Raw genomic sequence first — 22,297 nt, forward strand, 5'->3', positions numbered from 1 at the left:
ACTTACTAATGTGTTGGCTTAAATAATAATGGCTATCCTAATGACTGAGTATCTCATTATAGTTTTGATTTGCATTTTTCCAACCTGTAGTGGTACTCAGCCTCTTGTGAGACTGTTTTAATTATAGACTTTCCTGGGTCCTGTAGGTTATGGTTATGAAAATTCTGGTCCCAAACCTGAGTAATTGTGAGCTTGTGGTTAGGAATTCCCTAACCATGAGATAAATACACTTTGTCATCAGTTTAACCTAAAAACCCAGAGCAAAGGAAAGACATCAGAATTATTCCTGCTTTCTTTCAGTTTCTTTTTTTCTCCTAGTTCACCTAATTTTAAGGTTGCCCTTCAGATCTTCTGGTCATCAGTTTAACCTCTCATCTTGCTGGCATCCCAAACTTGATCTTAAAGCCATCAGGTTTTAAGCCATCAACCTGATCTAGGCCATCAGGTTTTTGACTCTGAGACAAATGCCAGCTTCAGAACTCATTTATCTCTCAGTTCCCACTTTCTGGTTGTTTATGGTTTCAGAGGGTTTTAGCCACTCACTTAAAATTTTAAAATTCATCATGAGTATATGTGGTGTTCCTGGACGTTGAGTTCACCATATTGTCAACGCAGAAAACATTGATTTCTCCTGTTAAAAGGCAGAGATGATTGACTGAAGTAAAGAAAAGGCTAGTGTCTGGATATAGTTCTCATAAATGATTTATAAACAAGATAACAAAGTAACAGGTAGTAATTTGATCAGTGATCAAATATGGACATACAGGGTTGGTTTTTATATATTTTATACATACTCATATGCTCCGCCTCTATTTTTATTGTATCAAATCTTACCAATTTGAGTTTCTTCTTGGTAACAAACTCATGCATATGAACAACTGTAAATTAGCAGAAACAGATTTTAATGTGTTCTTTTTCATTTTGGAGATAAGATGTTTATAAGAAATATTCAAAAAGCAAGAAAATTAAGAAAACATCTAGACTAATCAAAGAGCTTGAGAAATGCTAAATTTTATTTCATATTGAATTGCTTTGTTAATGAATATTTATCTCTGTTTTATTTCAGCTTTGGCTAGATCAGAATCTAAGAGAGATGGAGGTTTTAAAAATAATTGGAGCTTTGATCATGGAGACGAAAGTGAAGGAGATACAGATAAAGAGTAAGAACTTTTTTTCTTCCGTCACATATTTTATAAGAATGACATTTCATTGAAAAATGATTTATATTCCATGGAAGTATTTTTAAGAGAATGGTATTCTTAAGAAAACATCTTTTATAGTAGAATCAAGGAAAGAAAAAGCAGATTTTTATTAAATAATTTTGCTTTTTCATTTGTCTTTTGAATGATTATGTGCATGTGAATGATTATGTGTCTTTTGAAATGATTATGTGCATGTAATACATGTAAGCTTATTAAAAATTGATCATTAAAGATTTTCAATTAAATAAATTGTTCTTTTTTTTAAATAACATTTCTGATTTGAAGAGCTACTGTTTATCATGAGTAAGTGAACCCACATTAAGACCCCTGAGTTTTTTGTGAAAGTTTAAGTCCTATAGTGTATCTTTCTTCCCAGTTGCCCTATCCATCTTAGATCACATTACTACCAGAGAAAGCAGAAACTATATAAATGATAAACACAGATGTTAACTCAGGCAAAAGTTAAACAGAGTAGTTATTACACTTTGTTAGTGTGCTTAGAATGACTGCTTTGTAAAATTTAAATGATAGTTTTAATACAACCTTTTGCATATCACGAGATTTGTATTACAAAGTCACCATTGCTATTAGATGCCTTGGTTTGTTGATCTGGTTTTCCACTGGGCCAGAACAAATTCAGAGATACATAAATATATACAAGGAGTTCTACCAAAACTATAAGTATTTTTAAAAATTTCTACACAAAAAGTCATTCAGAAGATATTGGCTAATAAATATTGTAGGTGCTTCACTTTTCTGTCTGGGCAACAGCTCCATTCATCATTACCACTTTCATGTGTTTTCATCTATGAGATATTGAACTGACTGTAAACTTTTATTCGAAGGAGAACTTCGAACTGGTAAGGTTTTCACCTAAAATCGGTATTTTGTGGTCATCTTTCTCTCCTGTCTTTTATTATTATTATAATAAATAAAATACAAGTATTTTATTATAATTATATATATTGGTATTATATTTTATCACTATAAATAATATATTTTTCTTATGTAATTTTGAAAATTTTGAATTAGATCCAAAATTGAGTTAGAAAGTATACCACCTTTTAAATATTTTTTTTTTTTAATTTTTTTTTTCAACGTTTTTTATTTATTTTTGGGACAGAGAGAGACAGAGCATGAACGGGGGAGGGGCAGAGAGAGAGGGAGACACAGAATCGGAAGCAGGCTCCAGGCTCTGAGCCATCAGCCCAGAGCCTGACGCGGGGCTCGAACTCACGGACCGCGAGATCGTGACCTGGCTGAAGTCGGACGCTTAACCGACTGCGCCACCCAGGCGCCCCCACCTTTTAAATATTTTTGTAAAATGTTTGGAAAGAAGAGAATTTTTACTAGTAAAAAAGTTGGGATGTGTATAAACAGCAATGAAACAAATATTTTACATTTTTATTATAAATAACTAAAATTTTACTAAAAATAGGTTAACAGTTGTCTTTAGAAGAATCTATTTTGACTTTCTTTGTTAGATTTGTCATGATTATATTACTTGTTCTGTATATTTCATTTATGAATCATACTCTTTGGTTTATCATTATAAGAGGATCCTTAGGAGCTTCAGCTTTTTTAATATTTTGAGATTAAATAGATATATCAGTCTGATCTTTTAGAGTCTCAGGCCAGTGATTCTAAAGTGTTGATATTTCCAGGAGTTGCAAAGGTGTAACTGTTTTACTCTGGTAACACCATTGGAATTACTTTCTTTATATCAGCTAAGGTTTTCTTACCAGCTTTTTCTCTATTTTGTTTCTCTGTTCTTTTCCCCTAATTTTAAATCCAAGACAGAAAGGAAAAATGAGTGACTGTAAATGGAATCTACAGTTAGGAAAACAAAAATTATATGTTCATTTATAGCAAGGGCAACAAATGATGGCCCATTGGCTGAATCTGGCCTATCATTAGATTTTGTTAATAGTTTTATTGGAACACAGCCACATCTGTGGTCTGTGGCTGCTTTCATACCAAAATGGCAGAGTAGTTGGTATAAAGACCATGTTTACTCTCTGGCCCTTTATAGGAAACATTTGCTGATCCCTGAATTAGGTGAGCAAAGAGAATAAAACTTCTGAATTAATGTATGGGTTGTAATTGTCACTTAAGGTTTTTTTCCCCTTGTTTTCTGTGTAGTGAGGCAAATCTACTCAGTGTGGGTGAAGATGAGGATTCTGAGACCTCAAAAGGAAAAAAGGCAAGTGTTGCTTTTCTGATTTTTTTTTTTTTGCTAATTTTTTTAGGTTATACACTAAAAACTAATACTTCAAAAGAAGATTTTTATATATATATTTCTAAAGTTTATTTTGAGAGAGAGAAAAAGTGAGTGGGGGAGGCGGGGAGAGGGAGAGAGTATCAGAGAGGGAGAGAGAGAGAGAGAGACAGACAGAGAGAGGGAGAGAGAGAGAGAGAATATGAATCCCAAGCAGGCTCTGTGCTGTCAGTGCAGCCTCAGATGGGGCTTAATCTCACAAATCATGAGATCATGACCTGAGCTGAAATCAAGAGTCAGACGCTTAACTGACTGAGCTACCCAGGCATCTCTCAATATAGTCTTAATTTGCATTTATTTTATTATGAGTAAGGTTAAATGTGTTTTCATATGTGTAGTCCATTTATTTTTCATTTTTGATAACTGTCAGTTAATATCTTTGCCCATTTTTTTAATTTAGTCTAGAATATTATTGATTCATATGAATTCTTACTATATTGAGTCTAAGTAACACTTTTTTGACATCTCTGAAAAATATCTAGATGCATAATAATAATGGCATGACATAGTTCATTTAGAAAAATTTATTTGCACGTTTGTATTTACAATGATACATGTCTTATAATGGTTTCATAGATTGATGAAATAGTCTTTTGGAGAATTTGGCCCCTTGCTGTGATACTATCTGCTAATAGTTTAAACCATTTTTTTTTTTTGACTAGTCTTTTGCATTTGCTTTTGACGGTTATTGCCTTGGATAAAAAGTTTTCTTATGTTGTCAAAATATTGATCTTTTTTCCTTTAATGGCTTTTGGGTTTAGTGTCTTTTTTCCTAATGATGTTAACTTAATTACTTACTTGCTTTGTCCTACGAGATTGTTTCACAATACCAATACGAATATAATTACTAATAAAATGATTAATTTTTTTTTCCTTCTGTTTGCTTGTTGGTGTTTGGTGGCACCGTCAGGTATATCCTATTAGGAATGAGTATTTAAATTACTATGTTGTGTGTTTTTGTTTTTGTTTTTGTTTTTTTGAGTGAACTTTAAAAAAAATTTTTTTTCGTTTATTTGTGTTAAGTAATCTTTACACCCAACCTGGGACTTGAACCCATAACCCCGAGATCAAGAGTTACATGCAGCTCCGACTGAGCCAGCCAGGTGCCCCTATTACTTTTTTTTTTAAATCAATTAAAATGAGTTTGTTTTATAATTATACAAAAAACATTTTTGTGATTTGAAAGTCCTATCTATAAAAGTTTTATTCAGAGAAGTCTAGGTTTTGTTCTGATTTCCTCTATCCTTTTCTCTTTCACTAATAGGCAACCTTTTTTAAAAATTACATGGTTTAGCCTTTCATTTTAATTTTCTTCCTTCCTTTCTTTTTTTTTTTTTTTTTTTTTTTTAACATTTATTCATTTTTTGAGAGAACGAGAGAGAGAGACAGAGAGACAGAGCGTGAGTAGGGGAGGGGCAAAGAGAAAGGGAGACACAGAATCCGAAGCAGGCTTCGGGCTCTGAGCTGTCAGTACAGGGCCTGATGTGGGGCTTGAACCCACAAACCATGGGATCATGGCCTGAGCTGAAGTCAGACGCTCAACCGACTGAGCCACCCAGGCACCCCTCTTCACTTTTTTAATACAATATACATCCTTTCTTGGAGAAACTGCCTACACTATTTGATACTTCGATTGTTTTGCTTAACAGTATAGTCTGCAAAGTATTTAGAGATCTTTATCTTCTCTTGGGGCACCTAGGTGGCTCAGTCAGTTGGGCATCTGATTCAGGTCATGATCTCATGGGTTCGTCTGTTCAAGCCCTGCCTCCGGTTCACTGCTGTCAGTGCAGAGCCCACTTCTAATCTTCACTCCCTCTCTCTCTGCCCCTCCCTGGCTCACACCCTCTAGCAAAAATTAATAAAACATTTTTAAAAAAACCTCTGTATCATCTCTTTTATTGTTACATAGTATTCCCGTGAGTGGATAAACAATAGATATTTAGTTGATTGCCTAGTGATGAGCAGAGGTGTTTCCTAGTCTTTTGTTACTATAAGTAGTGCTTTAATAAAGCCTTATGCTTTAAAATAAATAAGTAAAGCCTTATGCTTATATCTTTTCATATCTTTACAGTATACTTTTGGGATAGATTCTTAGAATTGCAGTTGCTGTTTCAGAGGGTAAATATATATGTAATTTTGCTAGTTATTACCAAATGCCTTATTCATAGGAGTTAGCATTTGCCATTCCCGCTAATAATATATGAAAGTTCCTATTTTCTTGTAATCTTGGGAAGTATGTGGTCAAAGTTGAATTTTTACTATTTTGACATAGTACCCTCTTCACAGATTTCTTGTATTTACAGTTGAATAGTATTATAGGGGCTTTTAAATTTACTTTCCCTCCATCTTTGTGGGGTTTTTTTTCTCCTACAACATCTCTATTTTGTTGTAATTAAGGGAATTTATAGAATTTGAAGATTTTCTCTTAGTACTCTAAAATTTTTCTTTATGAAGTTACAATGAAAAACTATGAGGTTTGTTCACATTGCAGTTTTCCCTAGCCTTTTTTTTATTAAAAAAATTTTTTTAATGTTTATTTTTGAGAGGGAGAGAGAGAGACAGAGTGTGAGCGGGAGAGGGGCAGAGAGAGAGGGAGACACAAAATCCGAATCAGACTCCAGGCTTTGAGCTGTCAGCACAGAGCCTGACGTAGGGCTTGAACTCATGAACCACAGATCATGATCTGAGCTGAAGTCGAACGCTTAACTGACTGGGCCACCCAAGTGCCCCTCTAGCTTTTATTTTGACATCTGGATTGCTTAGAGTGCTACTGTTTAGGTGTTCTTTAGGTGGACAGAAATACAGTAAACTTTGCAGGGAAAAATAAAAGGTGTTTTCAGTTACTAACTTCTGTGACATTGGTTTTCAGTTTATGTGGTGTGTTTTTTTTCTTTAAACAATTTTTTTAATGTTTACTTATTTTTGAGAGACAAACAGAGTATGAGCGGAGAAGGAGAGGCACAGAGAGAGAAGGAGACACAGAATCTAAAGCAGGCACCTGGCTCTGTGCTATCAACACAGGGCTCGAACTCACATACTGCGAGATCATGACCTGAGCGGAAGTCTGACGCTCAACTGACTGAGCCACCCAGGCACCCCTTTAATGAACTTTTTTAAAACATTTATTTATTTTTAGAGAGAGGGACTACGAGTGGGAGAAGGGGCAGAGAGAGAGGAGAAAGAATCCTAAGTAGGTTCCGCAATGATGCGGTGCTCAATCTCACAAACCATGAGATCATGGCATAAACGAAAACCAGTAGTTAGATGCTTAACCAACTGAGCCACCCAAAAACCCCTGTAATGTACGTTATAAATGTGTAATCATTTAATAGATTCTTTTAGGTTATCTTCTTATCTGAAATTCTTATGTGCTATATTTCTTGAATACTTATTTTTTCAGTAAATTGATTTATTTGATGTGTGATAAGTTCGGGTGGATGATAACCATATATTGATAATTTTTACACATTTCATAGTCCCAATGAAAAATTTATTCATGCAACAAATATGTATTGATCACAGTGTTCCAGATGCTAGTGAACAAAGTAGTCAAGTTTCTTTTTCCTGTGGAGCTTAAATTCTAGTAACTGTCTATGCTCATTTGTTGCTTGATGAATATATAATACAGAATTGGCAAACTAAGGCTTACAGGCCAATTTTGCCTACAATCTATGGCCTAAGAACCATTTTTAAATGATTTCCCCCAAAGTCAAAAGAATACTGTTTTATTACATGCAAATATTATATGTAATTTAAATTTGTGTTTATAAATAAAATTTTATTGGAAAACAGCTGTGCTTATTTGTTTATGTATTGTCTATTACTGCTTTCATGCTATAACACAGATTTGAATTTTTTGGACAGAGTTGAGTAGTTTCAACAGAGACTGTTGACCCACAAAGTCTGAAATACTTGCTATGTGACCCTTTACAAAAAAGGTTTGCTGGAGCACCTGGGTAGCTCAGTTAGTTAAGCATTGGACTTCGGCTCAGGTCATGATCTCATGGTTCGTGGGTTTGAGCCCTGCATTGGGCTCTGTGCTGACAGTTCAGAGCCTGGAGCCTACTTCGGATTCTGTGTCTCCCTCTTTCTCTGCCCCTCTCCTGCTCACTCTCTGTCTCTCTCTCAAAAATAAATAAACATTAAAAAAAAAAATTACAAAAAAGGTTTGCTGATCCCTGTCCTATTGTTTGTACTGTGTAAAGGTTTTCCATGTGGATACTCAGTTGAGAGAAACAGCTTTTTTTGGATGAGTAAAGTATTAGAGTAGTTCATCAGAGTATCAGATTCTAGACCTGCTAATAATTGTCCATTTTATAGGATGGTTGTGAGAATTGTGAGGCTATGTAACCTATATAGTGCATGGCTCCACTGAGTCTTCCACCAGTGGCTAATGCCTATATTTAAAGTTGGTTTTGTAATCACGATTGTTTTGTGCTAATCCTTCTGTCTATAGTAGTTCTCCTGATCTTATGCTTGCATTAGCTAGAAAACTGTGTTAGGCTACTAAACAGAGGGGCAGAGGGGAAGAAAAATTAAAAATTTTCAGGAACATCCAGATTGAATATATCATCTTGAATTTTATTTTTTTTATTTATTTTTTTTATTACGCTTCTTTTTTTTTGAGAGGCAGAGAAAGACAGAGCACAAGTGGGAGAGGGGCAGAGTGAGAGAGAGACACAGAATCCAAAGTAGGCTCCAGGCTCTGAGCTGTCAGCACAGAGCCCGATGTGGGGCTTGAACCCATGAACCGCGAGATCTGAGCTGAAGTTGGACGCTTAACTGACTGAGCCACCCAGGTGCCCCTTGGCTTAAACAATTCTTAAAAGGGAAGATGAACTTTCTACATTTATATAAAGGAATATTTAGTGCAGTTCCTGTTTGGTATCTGTAGAATAGTTGGTATTCCAATGGTGAGTCCTTTCTGGAATAACACAGTTTGTTTCTGCTTTTTTCTTGTTAAGCATCATTATTTATATTTCTACAGCATTATAAACAGCATTATAAAAATTTCTCATGCAGTATAGTATGGGAGCACATAGACTTTGGAATCAGACTGGTCTTTAAATGTTTAAAGCCATTTAACTAGTTTGGACAGGTTGATTTGCTTTTTCAGCTCACTGATCTTCATAGCACAAGGATAGAATGTCAATAGAGTTTAAATGACATGTGGTGGAGAGATTTTGTTAAGGAGAGAATTGAAGTGGGAAATTAATCCTATCACTCAACAGCAGCAAGTAATTGACCTGTTTTAGGTGTGGTTGCTGAATCCCAATCTGAAGAACTACTGAAATGTGTAAAATATGGAGATTGAATATAAAGTAACTAACATAATGCCTATTCATAGTAAGTATTCACTAAATATTAGCTTTTGTAATTGCCTAGATAGAATAAAATTGTATGATCAGCCCCTTTTTTTTTTTCAAGTTTTTTTAGAATTTACTTATTTTGAGGGGCACCTGAGTGGCTCGGCCAGTTAAAGCGTCCGCTTACATAGGTCATGATCTCACGGTTTGTGAGTTCGAGCCCCATCATCGGGCTCTGTGCTGACAGCTCAGAGCCTGGAGCCTGTTTCAGATTCTGTGTTTCTCTCTCTCTCTCTCTACCCCTCCCCTACTTGCACTTCTGTCTCTATCTCAAAAAATAAACATTAAAAAAATTTTTTTAAATTTATTTATTTTGAGAGGGAGATAGCGCAGGTGGGGGAGGGGCAGAGAGAGGGAGGACAGAATCCCAAGGAGGCTCTGCACTGTTAGCACGGAGCCCGACATGGAGCTTGAATTCAAGAAACCGTGAGATCATGACATGAGCCGAAACCAAGTCAGATTCTCAACTGACTGAGCCATCCAGGTGCCTTTATATGATCATTTGTTAATGGAAACTTTTTGCTTCTGAGATTCTTAACAGGCTATATATATCAAAATCACCCAGAGCATTGACCCTCCAGTGTTAGTGTTCGTCAGAATCACCTGGAAGGTTTGATAAAAACATTGCTGGACCCTACTTCCAGAGTTTCTGATTTAGGCGATCTGGAGTGGGGCCTGATAATTTGCATTTTAAGTGTTTGCAAATGATGCTGGTTCTGCTGGTCCAGCAACCACACTTTGAGAACCATTCATTGACTTAAGGCATTTTTTCAGAATAATGTGGGGAAAGGGCTAGGTCACAATGACTAGATAGGCCTAATTTTCCTCAGATGAATGCATCTTAATGACCAGTTGTTAGGCTAAGAGAGGATACCTGTATTTCTAATTGAGTGGGAACTGTTGATGACTGAATTCCTACCCATCTGCCCATTGCAGGGCAGTTTGTGTATATTTTTGTTAATGCATGAAATAACCCTATGACTATAAGGAATGTTACCCAGCTAGAAAGAGACAAGTCTGTTTGATTCCTAAATGGTTATCTTTCCACAATAATGCTATTCACCAAATGCAAAAGAGATTGTATTCTTCTTCTAACAGAAATGAAAGAGTGTGATAATCCCATTATCTTTATACCCTGTGGGGTTTTTTTTCCCCGTTTTTTAATTGTTTCTTTTGATTTGATCATGTGTCTAATTTCTTTGAGTCTGCTATGAATGTTAATTGCATATGAAAAATCATGGAGGTAGTTGGAGGCCTAGAAAATTATCTTTTTGGAAGAGAAATATATTTACTTCTGGCTTGTTACTAGGAGCATTAGCAGTCTCAGTCTCAGATCACCTTAATCCAGTGGTTCTCCAGATGTGGTATCAGCATCACTTGGGGACTTGCTAGAAATACAGATTCCTAGGCCCACCCTAGACCTAATGAATAAGAATAAACTGTAAAAGGTTGGACACAGCAATTTAATTCTGTAATTAATTATGCAAGTAATTCTGATTTACATTAAACATTTGGAACTTCCTTAATTGAACTGAAGGTTGAGATGATTAGAAGCTGGATTTCAGTCTTCATGAAGGCTATTATTCATAGCCTATCATTCTGATCCAAATTTTGAAGGTTTATGAGGCCAGTCACATATGGTAGATGTGTATCCCTGCTTTTTGTTTCTCTAGCTCTCTGTTGGAAGTTCCGACTTAGTCTCTCAGTTGCATCTTCTGGAATCAATAGATGCATCAGGGGAAAATACAAATCTGGGCTCAGGTCTCTTGTGTTTCTTGTTCCTGATCTTAGTTCTTAATTCTTCACTGCCTTCGGAGTCCTCAGCTGTCTCAAACATACATTTTTTTAGTTTGCATTTTGTCCAGGTTTTTTTCTAGTTGTTTTCAGATAATGGAAGGAAATTGATCTGCATTACTTAATGTGCCATTGCCAGAAATGGAAGAGTCTGAAGCACATGGCTGTAAAAGATTAGGAAGTAACAAAATGTCTCAAGGAGGAGAAAGTGATAAGCAGTGTGTCAAAAGTAGATCTTTTTGGAATTTTGTAATGTAGATTTGCCTAAAAATAAGAATAGTGTTGGCAAAATGAACTCTGTACTCAGGAGGACTTTTTTGTGAGAGAGATTTTTTTAGGGAAATGTTAGGTTTCTATGGAGATCAATTGTGGAATAAAAGCCAAGTTCCTCTCTTCTTACAATTGTATTTTCTTGTATATGAGTGGAAAATAAAATATTAGGCCACTGATTCAAAAATAAAGTAAATAAGAGGGGTGCCTGGGTGGCTCAGTGGTTGGGCGTCCTGACTTTTGGCTCAGGTCATGATCTTATTATGGTCTGTGGGTTCGAGCCGCGCGTTGGGCTCTTTGCTGACAGCTCGGGGCCTGGAGCATGCTTCAGATATGGTGTCTGCTTCTCTCTCTGCCCCTCTCCCACTTGTGCGCGCTCTCTCTCTGTGTGTGTGTCTCAAAAATAAACATTAAAATAAAAAAAAATAAATAAATAAGAATGATTTTGAAAGTGTTGTTTTTGGGTAAATTATCACTGAGAACTGTGGACCTTTGTCTTAATGAGTCTGAAAGTAGCTTTTATTTATTTTTTATTTTTTTTAACGTTTATTTATTTTTGGGACAGAGAGAGACAGAGCATGAACGGGGGAGGGGCAGAGAGAGAGGGAGACACAGAATCGGAAGCAGGCTCCAGGCTCCGAGCCATCAGCCCAGAGCCTGACGCGGGGCTCGAACTCACGGACCGTGAGATCATGACCTGAGCTGAAGTCGGATGCTTAACCAACTGAGCCACCCAGGCGCCCCTGAAAGTAGCTTTTAAATGTCTGATGTGATGAATGTAGTAAGAGTAGGTTTCTTTGTTTAAAAGAATTTTCCAAGGAATGGGCCATCCTGTTGTCACACTGTAATCTCCCCAAAGTGATTGTTGATATGCTATATATTATCACTGGCAACAATGAAAGTATCAAGACATTTCAGTTTCTGTGTTTGTATAGAAACTTTGATGCTAAGGCCAAAGTCCTTGTGTAAATTGAAATGATGACTTATTACCACATTTGGCTGTACTTGTCCTACAAATAGCAGTAGCAGGGGAAATATTTTTCTTTACTCTCAGTAAAGCTCTGTTTGAAGATAGTCTACCCTTCATGTCTTCTGTTTTTCTCTTTTAATTATCTTAAAGACCTTTGGAGACACTTAAATGAAGAGAAAATAATATGAACACCCCTGGTCCTACATATTTGTGTTCTCTTTAGGAAAAAAAAGTATTACAGTTGAATTATTCTTAAATTCATGACACTGTCATCCTTCTCTCCTGTCTCCAACAGCTGCTACTATTGTTACAGCTTTTTTAATAAGTGAGTTTTCAAACAACCATATTGTGTTTATTGACTCTTTAACATTTATGGATCTTTTTACAGTTAAATCGTCAATCTGAAATTGTTTCTACCAGTTCTGGTGACCCCTGGAAGACATGTGCGAGACGAAACAAGGCTGACAGTTTAAAACCTTTGAAAGGCAACCCAATTGGACTTAACATGTTGAGCAACAATAAGAAATTGAGGTATAGTCATTTCAGAAAAGATAAAGGGTTTGACACCAAAAATTAACTGCCTTTGTGGCCAGTTGACCCAGCCTATACTTTCACCTTTTTAGCAGTGCCAAGAGGTAGAGTTGTACCAGGGCGTGAATTCTTTGCTTTGAATTTGGGATTATGGTTGACTGCAGTGATTTTTTTGGTTCTGAATAAAATATTGCAAGAAAATTTCCAGTAGAGTGAGATTTCATTAGATGAGCTTCCTCTCATATAGTTAGTAAAATGTTGGTCATAATACTAGAAGTAGAAGGCACTGGAGGGTAGAAGGGTCATGTCTCCTTTAGGGGACACTTAATCAGGATTATCTCAAAAGGGATTTTTTTCTTTTTCTTTTTCTTTTTTTTTTCTTTTTTTCTTTTTTTTTTTTTTTTTAAGATTTCTTATTCCTCTTCCTTTTCTAGTTATAATCCTTAGGGGTTGTCCTAGTGAACCACTTTTACTGATATGATTGATTGTGCTGTTATACCTCCCAGAAATAGGATTGAAAAGCACTGTTTCAATTTCAGTTGTGTCAACTTATAGAGAGAAAACTGTGGTACATGAAGGCTAAGTAACTTTGAAGTCAATGGAAGAATCAGAAGTAGAATTTGGGACTCCTGACTTTTTTTTTTCTTTTTCTTTTTTTTTCAGTTAGTACATTTGATTTTTATTTTGACATATAAGAAATCTTTGTAATACAGTTTAAAAGCTTTTTTTATGTATAGTTCCTAACAGAATAAGAAAAAATATATCTGAGTTAATTTATTGGATATCTTACAGTACAGAACATTCATTTGGATTCCTGATTTCTATTCTAGTGTTCTTCTACTGTTTTATCTTCTTGCATGAATTGTATTAGAAACATTTCAGAGACAAATTCAGAAAGTGGAAAACTCCTGGTGGACAATTTAACATGGTCATTGGATTGATCTGTAAAAATACATATTTTAGTGTGGAGCTTTTTGTGTATATGTGTTCAGATTTGAAAGGATTTATTTTGCATGTGTGTATGTAATTTTTCCTCTGTTCAAATTATTCTTTGTTTCTTGCATCTGCAGTGAAAATGTACAAAATGCATCAATATGTTCTGGAACTGTAGTTCATGGTAGACGTTTTCAACATGCTAATGTACAGACGTCACTAGTAAAAACAGCAGCCCAAAGGTAAGGATTCTAATTGCCTTTGTTTAGTATATACATACCATCCTCTTTAATACTTCTTCACTGTTTTTTTTTTTTGTTTTTCCTTTAACCAACTTTTTTACTTTGGGGAACTTTACTGTGTTTCCGTTGTCTGTAACAAGATATTCATGTCTCTGAAATAATTCATGTCCTAAGAATTTTATTTTATATCTGCTTTTGAACAAATCACGTTCTGTGAATAGAGACATAAATGAAAACCTTTCTGTTACATTATATTCCAGTTAAATTAATCTGATTTTACAACATTGACTGTACAACATTTGACAAGAAATCTTCAGGTGGTAGGTTTGCTCTGATAAGTAAAACTAGTTATTAGCTCATTTTAAGATTTATTGGATTTCATAGTTTCAAAACAAATCACATTATTAGCTTTAATTGGAAAAATTTTGTGTTTTAATAGTTTTAGTAGATTTGGATGTTCTCATTGATCATGAAAGTAATACTTAAACCTTGAAATAATGAAAGTAATAGTGGGGAAAGCTTGGTGTTTTTAATGCTTTGGAGGTTTTTCATAACCATTTTTTGAATGGTTATGAAATTTCAGTTCAATTTCAGTTCTGGGTCCATTTCAATCGACTAAGAAATTTTTAGGCTTCAACAATAAAATAAATAATCTAAATTTTTGCCCTATGAATAGTTGTGTAAAATGTTTTTATGAATAGTAAAATTTGAAGATTTGGTATATATGTTCTTCATTTTTTAAAAATGTCAGTCGAGATTATTGCTCATTCATAAAATGTGTCCTGACTCTTAGAAACCGTTGCTATGTTTGCTATGTACATAGATAGATTGGCTATAGCATAATAGATTTTCAGCCTAAAAACCTTAAATCTTTCTCGTACTTTCAGATAATAAAATCTTTTGCTTAAATGTATTATTTTATCATAGTTTTCACATATTTGAGAAATACAACTAAAAAGACCAAAAGAGAAATTACTGCACATACCAAAAACTTGTCTTATCTTACTGTAAAGTACACAAATCAAGCTTTCTAGCCAACATGTGGCACAAACATGAGAATAAATAATAAAAGGAGGGTAATTAGTAGAGAGGCAAAAAGGAGAGACACTATTTTCACACACTGATCACACTGATAGAATCCATTGCTGACAAAGATTTGTCTTTTTTCTGAAATGTGGTCCATGTTGAAATACTCATCTATAATTTATAATTAAGTGATATGTTCTGCAACCAAAATTATTGTTGCTTTTGAACTTATTTTTTAGTTTGGAGTTATTTGCAGTGTGACCTAGTTTCTCCATACCTCCTTTCATCATTGTTAATGTTAAAAAACTGATTTCAGTCTGGAAATTGGTTTGTGTTTTGTTTTATTCTAGGTCTTGGCACCTATTATACCTTGCATATGTATTATTGTTCATCTGCATAAAAGGCTAGATTCTGTTAATAGGAAATGGCATTTACTAGTAAAATATTGTTTCTTTAAAACCAAACAAACCTGAATTAGTTTATATTTAGAGAAACAATCCTGAATGAAAATACTTGTTCTTACAACTAGGGGCAGTAAGGAAAACTGAAAAGTCATGTCAGCAGGGCAGATTGTATTTATGTTTGTCTCTTATTTACAGAATAAACATTTCTTATACTTACTAAAGTGTGGTTGTCGTTAAAAAGATTTTGACATTCAAAAACAGGTCACTGGGAGTTTTCCCAATTTTCTTCCTTCAAAATCATTGAGTGATTTTATGTTACATACTAGACATAGATGAGGTACAGAATAGTCAGAGGTGAATATAGCAAAGTCCCTGCCTTCCCACTCAAGTTTGATTAGGGTAGAGGACAGAAAGACAAGTAAACAAATGATTACATGATAAGTGCAGTGTAGTAGACACAGTTTGCATAGTGCTATTTACAGAGAAGGAGGCAGTGAAGAATTCACAAAGGAAGTAGTAAAGAAGCTTTTTTTTTTAATGTTTATTTATTTATTTTGAAAGAGAGAGAGAGCATGCGGAGGAGGGGCAGAGAGAGAGAGAATCCCATTCAGGCTTTGTGCTGTCAGCACAGAGCCAGCGGATGCAGGGCTTAATCTCACACACCCTGGGATCATGACCTGAGCCAAAATCAAGAGTCAGGCACTCAACCAACTGAGCCCCCCCAGGTGCCCCCAAAGAAGCTTTTGAGTGTACTCATTAGAAAAGACTCCATGCAGTAGGAACCACATCTCCAAAGGCATGAAGAAAGCTTTCACCAAAACGGTTACCACGAAACTTTTGGTTTTAACTAGTATAGTGTTGGCACAGTTGTCATGCTTCAGATGAGGTGAGCACCCTGGTTTTTACTGGCTTTTACAGTTTCTCCTAATTTTTCCTATTTTCTCAACTCTTAATTTGAAATTAAAGGAAATGCCATAAGCTGGTAATTCACACACACAGTCCTCTTGGGGAGAGTGGTATAATTTGTCTTTTAAAAGTAAATCATACCTGCATTTTGAATAATTTGCAGTTGTTTAGTAAGATGTGGGAACAAGTACATCACACCTTTTTAATCCAAAGGGAATAAATGAAGATTGTTAAAATATCTGATAAGATTACTACTATTAGAACTACTCTTTGGGAGAACATTAGGATTTTAATCTATTTTCTTACTGCTACTACAAATGTTAATATAAGTTATATTAAAAAGAGGTTGTTTGTATACTAATAGTGATGAAGGAGGGTAGTCTTAGTATGGAAAAATGAAATGCAGAAATTAAAAGGTCTATATAACTCTATACCATCTCCACCCCTAACTTCAGTGAGACTTGCTAAAAGAAAACATTTACTGGTTTATGTTTTATTTACATTTTCACTTGTTTTTGTTTTTGTTTTTTATTAAGGATAGGTGAAAAGACTTGTAAGGACCATAGGGGAAAATGAATGTCTACAAAAGCATATATAATCCATAAATGGGAAAATGGGCTCCTGGAATAAGCAAGATTTAATTATTAATGAAAAGCACCACTTTGAAAGAATTTTTGAAGTCTTAAATCAGGTCATGGATACCAGAATCAATCAGTCTCTCTTTTTTCCTTCCTTTTTAAAAAATTTTAAGAACACTAGTACAGCACTAGTTCAAGAATGAAATAGTCCAACAAGAATGTAAGTTGACATTTTTACAAAGTCCTACATTACTAATAATGGCTTCCCTATCCATTTTTTAAAAACTTTTTTTTCTTTTTTTTTTCTAATATATATGCTCCTCCAGTGCAGGACTTGATAATAAACACATATTGAGGAATTTTATAGAAGTACAGTGACTTATAAATTAAATATTTTATCATAATAAATGCATTTTCTTCAAGGATAAGAGAAGTGAGCATGGGCATATGTATATTTTTTTGTTTTGTTTTTTGTTTTCTTCCTAACTCCCTTGGTTTATTGGAAAGAACCAAACCTGTTTCTACTGCTACTCTGTCTTCTACTTATTTCCTTTACTCTATACAGGTGAGTTTATAAAACAAAAACGATAGACTACTAAACTCTTCTCACTTCTTGGGCACAACAATGTAGAGCTAGAAATGGCTATATTAGGTGTTAATGCCTAACTTTCAGTTTTCATTTTAGTTTTCCTGAAGCTCCAGAAGAAATAAATATATAAGATAAGCTGGACTTAAAGTTTCATGTTTATATTTTATTTACTTTAATAGGGGTGTAGTAATATTCCCTCAGTTTTTTGTTATTTTTCTAACATAAATTTATTTTATAGAGATCATCCTTTTTTTTTAATGGTAGAGATAAAATTTCAAATATGGTATTCATGTAAGCTTATAATTCTTTACTATTGAAATTTAAAAAAAAATAGGTCTTTTCAGTGTTGTTTGTATAAACCCACATTACTATTTTTTCCTCTTAATTTACTATGATTAATGTTTTACTTGTTCCACGTTATTGGAATGTGAGAGTTTATATGGTGACTCGGGGAGTTTGTAAACTATGTTTTGCTTACAGTTTTGAATATTTTGTTCATTTTATAATAAATAATTCTAGGTTATGAATCTTACTCTAAATTGAAGGTTTTTGTAATTTTACTATTGAGTAATTGATATTGATAGCTTTTTAGGTTTTCCTTGAATGTGGAGAAGGGTGGACCTGTTATAAATTGTATTTTTGATTGGAGGCCATGATTTTAAATCCAAGGCCTTTCCTTGTGTCTAAAACCATATGCTGCTGTATTTAATCTATGGCTTTTATTCAAAAGTTCCAACCTTAAAAAAATTTTTTTTCTTGTTCAGAAGCTGATTATCACACCTGATAACAGAATTGGAACCACGAAAAATTTATAACTTTCAGAAAATTTTATTGTTCTTTGAAGACAATATAACTACTCTAAACCTATCATCAATTGGTTGATGGTTAAATAAAGCTCTCCCAAGAATCTTTCATATCTTTGTACATCCTTTTTTCTTAAATATGTTTAGATATAAATTTTCTATATTAATAAAAACTTAAAAATAATTTACTTATCTGACAAGATTCAAAACTTAGTATATAGTATATATATAATGTGTTTAAAACAAATTAATCACATCAGAGTTTTGCCTTATTGACCGCAGTTACTAAAACTACAATGATATATCAAAAATGAGGTCTTGCCTCTTACATTTTTTTTCTTTTTCATGTTTTAAGCAGTCTGGACCAAAAGGAAAGGTAAGCTTAATATTGATGAAATTAGAGCATGGATATAACAGTAAGATACCAGATTATTTATATGCTTTGAAAAATATCCATTGAGTTCATCATTAAAGTTTATTTATTATTTTAATAAAAGGAAATATTGATGGTAGAACATGATATTTGACTTTGGTGGCTAGTGTTTCACCATAATTCTCAATATGGTTATATATTTACATTGATAGGACTACTTTGCTTTTACTGATATACTTTTGTTTTTATACTTTATTAGATAGAGTTGAGGGGGAAGTGGAATTAGAATGCCTTAAATGTAGAGTTAAAACTCTAAACATCAATGTATGCCTATTCTGACCCAAAACAATTTTATGATTGCTGATTGTTCACTTTGTAATAACATTGGCAGGCACATGTCCTTTAGCAGAAGTGTTGAATGATGTAAATAACTTCAAAATAATTTTTTAAGAATGCACAGTTGTTTAATTACATAATTTTAATTCTATAGTTTCTTTAAAGGTGTATAGAAAGTAAAAAGGACAACTTGTATTATTTTATAAAATGCATATATTCCCCCTTACTGAACACCACAGTTCTGAATTATAAAGATGATCCTGTCAACAAAAAATTTAGTCATATTTTATAATTCTGAAATACTTCACAATTCTTACATGTTTTAGGTGAATGGATTGGGCAGATATTTTAATCTACTGGGGAAGAAAAATTATTTTCTCATTATGTTTATTTTTCTCTTTGAAGCATTATTTTCTGTCAGATATAGATGGGTCATTATATCTTTAAAATTTTTAACTCATAAGTGCTACATATTTTTTCGAAATCCATTAATAAGATTTTTAAAATATAATTGCTAAAGAATATACATTAACTCTTTATACAGTCATAAACAAAACAGACTCATTTTATGTAAATACTTTCCTGTATGCTATAGTAGATAAAATGTAAGTACTCTAATATTCTCACAATAATATAAAGATCTTAAATTATTCTGTTTTTCACAATAACTTTGTAGGGTTTATGCTGATTTTTTGCACTGTTTTGGCTTATGCATATTTCTGTAGTGGAAATTTATTCATTGATACATTCAGCAAATGTTTTCAATGACTTTATGTGCCAGGCACTATTCTAGGGGCAGACAGAAGTCCCTACCCTCTTGGAATAATACTGGAACGGGAGTCAGAAGATGTGGAATTAAGTAACCAGCAGTATCAGTAGGCACATAACTTACTGTAAAATGAGGATAATAATATTTGCCCGATTTTAAGGAGATTTGTGAGGAACTAGTGAGATAATGATTTAAAACTGACTAAACTATAAAATTTGAAATTTCTTTAAGTAATAGATGATGGGAAAAAAAAGTAATCTTGACATTCTGTCAGTCTCTTGTACTAAAATTACTGCCAGGGATTAGATATGAAGCAGCTACTCTTTATAAAAAACTTGTAATGAATATACCTGAGTGCTTTATTCAGCAGCATAGTTATCTTTAGGTTGAATTTAGCCCATCAATCTTTGGATCCTTACCTAAAATTATTTTGTGTTTATCTTCGTTGGAGATTAGCTGAGAACTTTTGCTACAGTACATTTTACTTTGTGAATTCTTTTCACATAAGCCTTTTGTTCCCTTCATGTGAACACTAAGCTACATCTTTTTTCTGATCTTTAAAGAGTACTAGAAGGTCCTTTATCTTTATCCCTCAACACATGAGAGACTATAAATTTTTGAACTAAATTATTTATAAGAGAATGGTTTAATAAACAAAAAATAGATACTTGTGGAAGGTAAGTCTTTTCCAGGCTTTTTTTCATTTGTGTACTGAGCACAGTGAGGTGTGCTTTGAGTTTGAAACTAGGCTGGAATAAATAATAAATAGCAGTATTAATATCTAGAGCTTGAAAAACTTCAAAAAATTGCTGCCATTTTGTTGTTGTTGTTGTTGTAGGTGACTTTGACAACTTGAATGACTCGACTTCCTTTCTGACTCATGGACAGATAGGTTCTAAATACAGTATATTTGGTAGCACCAGTAACCTAGAATATTTAATCTGGTATTAGAACTGGTTTTTCCTCCCTAGGTAAAGAATCTGTTGGTCCATTATGAAACTGAAGCATGCAGTGATTTTCCAATTTAAAATTTTTAAAAATACTTATTATTTATTAGTGTAAAAAGTATGTGGATATTGTAGAGAATTTTGAAGCATCAATAAAGTACAAAGATGAATAGAATACATTGAAAGAACATAGGTAAAATACTAGAAATGTTTGCATAAAGAGTATGTTTGAAAGATAAGTATTATAGAGATTTTATAATTTTCTGAAGGCTCTCAAAATAGAAAATTAGATTATTAGGATCCTGATGCATTTCTTTTTCAGTGTTTTTTTTCTGTGTGCTTTTTAATATATGCATTTCACCTAAATGCATCGTAACATTTTTCACTTTTATTTATTAATTCATAAGCTTTTATTAATTCATTAAAAAAATTTTTTTTAACGTTTATTCATTTTTTGAGACAGAGAACACGAGCAGGGGAGGGGCAGAGAGAGAGGGAGACACAGAATCCAAAGCAGGCTTCATCCAGGCTTTGAGCTGCAGCACAGAGCCCAGAATGGGGCCTGAACTCACGAACTGTGAGATCATGACCTGAGCTGAAGTCAGACACTTAACTGACTGAGCCACCCAGGCGCGCTTAAGTTGACTTTTAAAAATGATTTTTAATGAATGCATAATAGGTTATCATGCAGGTATTCATAATTTATTTACTCATTACTTCATGACTTTTATATATGACACATTCAAGTACAACTTTGTGTATAAATTTCTAAATGATTCTCTTAAGATAAATCTCTGTGAAAGGATTCTTTGGACTAGGTTACAAATATTTTTAATGCTCTTGATAAGTGCTATTAAATTGTTGAGAGAGGTGGTACCAATTTATTATAGTATTATAAATTGCTGTCTAAAGGTATCTGAAAATAAAATTGCATTTAGATGATACTGTCTTCCTTATAAGAGTCATCTGAAACTTTAGAAATAATAAAGTTGAGCAAGATGGTAGGCTACAAGACTAATAGTATTAATAGTTTCCTTCATTCAACTCTGATCAATTGGAGTATATATTGGAGAGACCAAAATTTTATTTACAGCAACAATTAAATATCCAGTAATAAAGTTAATAGTTATAAAGCCTTTATAAATGTATCTAAAGATGTACTCGAGACCTCTATTACATTCTTTATTAGTTTACTCCTTAAATGCAATTTTAGACAAAATCTCAGTGACTTTGTTGTCATTTTAAGAAATTTGACCAGTTAATGCTAAAGTTCGTTTAGGAGAGTAAATATTTGAGAACAGCAATAGACTTTTTGTTTTTAAAGAATAAATGGAGGAAGAGAAGAATGATTTGCCTTTCCACATAAAATGTATTGAAAAGAAAACAGTGATTGAATATGGAAACTCTAGAAGACTAGGAAGAAGGAGAATAAACAGTCTAGAGTCTGGGTATATTGTTTCCAACCAAGATGTCCAGTCAATAAATATAAACAAATTTGCAGTGTCTTATTTTTTTTTTTTTTTAATGTTTATTAGAGAGAGAGAGTCAGAGTCCCAGGCAGGCTTCACGCTCAGCACAGAACCTCATGCAGGGCTTGATCCCATGACCATGACATGAGATCATGACCTGAGCTGAAATCAAGAATTGGTTGCTTAACTGACTGAGTCACCCAGGCGCCCCTGCAAGTGTCCTTAAATGCCTGAATTATGATATTTGCACCTTGGGTGAAAAATTAGTATTTTGGATTTTTGCATGGTGGCTAGTAGTGGCTCAGTTTTTACCAACACAACCATTCTTTATACAGTTATTTTATACAGTTATTTAACCTGATAAATGGACTCCTGACTGCATACAGCCTTTTAGATATACACGTTTATTCATTCCAAATATTTATCAAGTGCTTGCTATGTTCTAGCCATAAGGATATAGTGATGAACAAAAAGGACAAGATCCCTGCATTCCTGTGGTTTACAAATTTTA

General features: G+C 33.7%; 1 protein-coding gene across 7 annotated transcripts in view; it reads left to right on the top strand.

Annotated features, from left to right (window-relative positions):
• Positions 1 to 22,297, top strand: part of SENP6 (SUMO specific peptidase 6) — a 118,097-nt gene that overhangs the window by 22,300 nt on the left and 73,500 nt on the right. For 4 of the 7 annotated variants that reach the window (XM_058734502.1, XM_058734505.1, XM_058734508.1 and 1 more), the window contains exons 2-6: positions 1,067 to 1,160; positions 3,345 to 3,405; positions 12,269 to 12,411; positions 13,482 to 13,586; positions 18,248 to 18,268. In XM_058734502.1, the coding sequence (XP_058590485.1) occupies positions 1,067 to 1,160; positions 3,345 to 3,405; positions 12,269 to 12,411; positions 13,482 to 13,586; positions 18,248 to 18,268 (424 nt within the window). Of the gene's footprint in view, positions 1 to 1,066; positions 1,161 to 3,344; positions 3,406 to 4,477; positions 4,584 to 12,268; positions 12,412 to 13,481; positions 13,587 to 18,247; positions 18,269 to 22,297 lie in introns of those variants that run through there. The other 3 variants (XM_058734503.1, XM_058734504.1, XM_058734506.1) reach the window with 3 other exon arrangements.

This window comes from Neofelis nebulosa, chromosome 6 (genome assembly GCF_028018385.1).
Source record: "Neofelis nebulosa isolate mNeoNeb1 chromosome 6, mNeoNeb1.pri, whole genome shotgun sequence".
NCBI classification, from domain to species: Eukaryota; Metazoa; Chordata; class Mammalia; order Carnivora; family Felidae; genus Neofelis; species Neofelis nebulosa.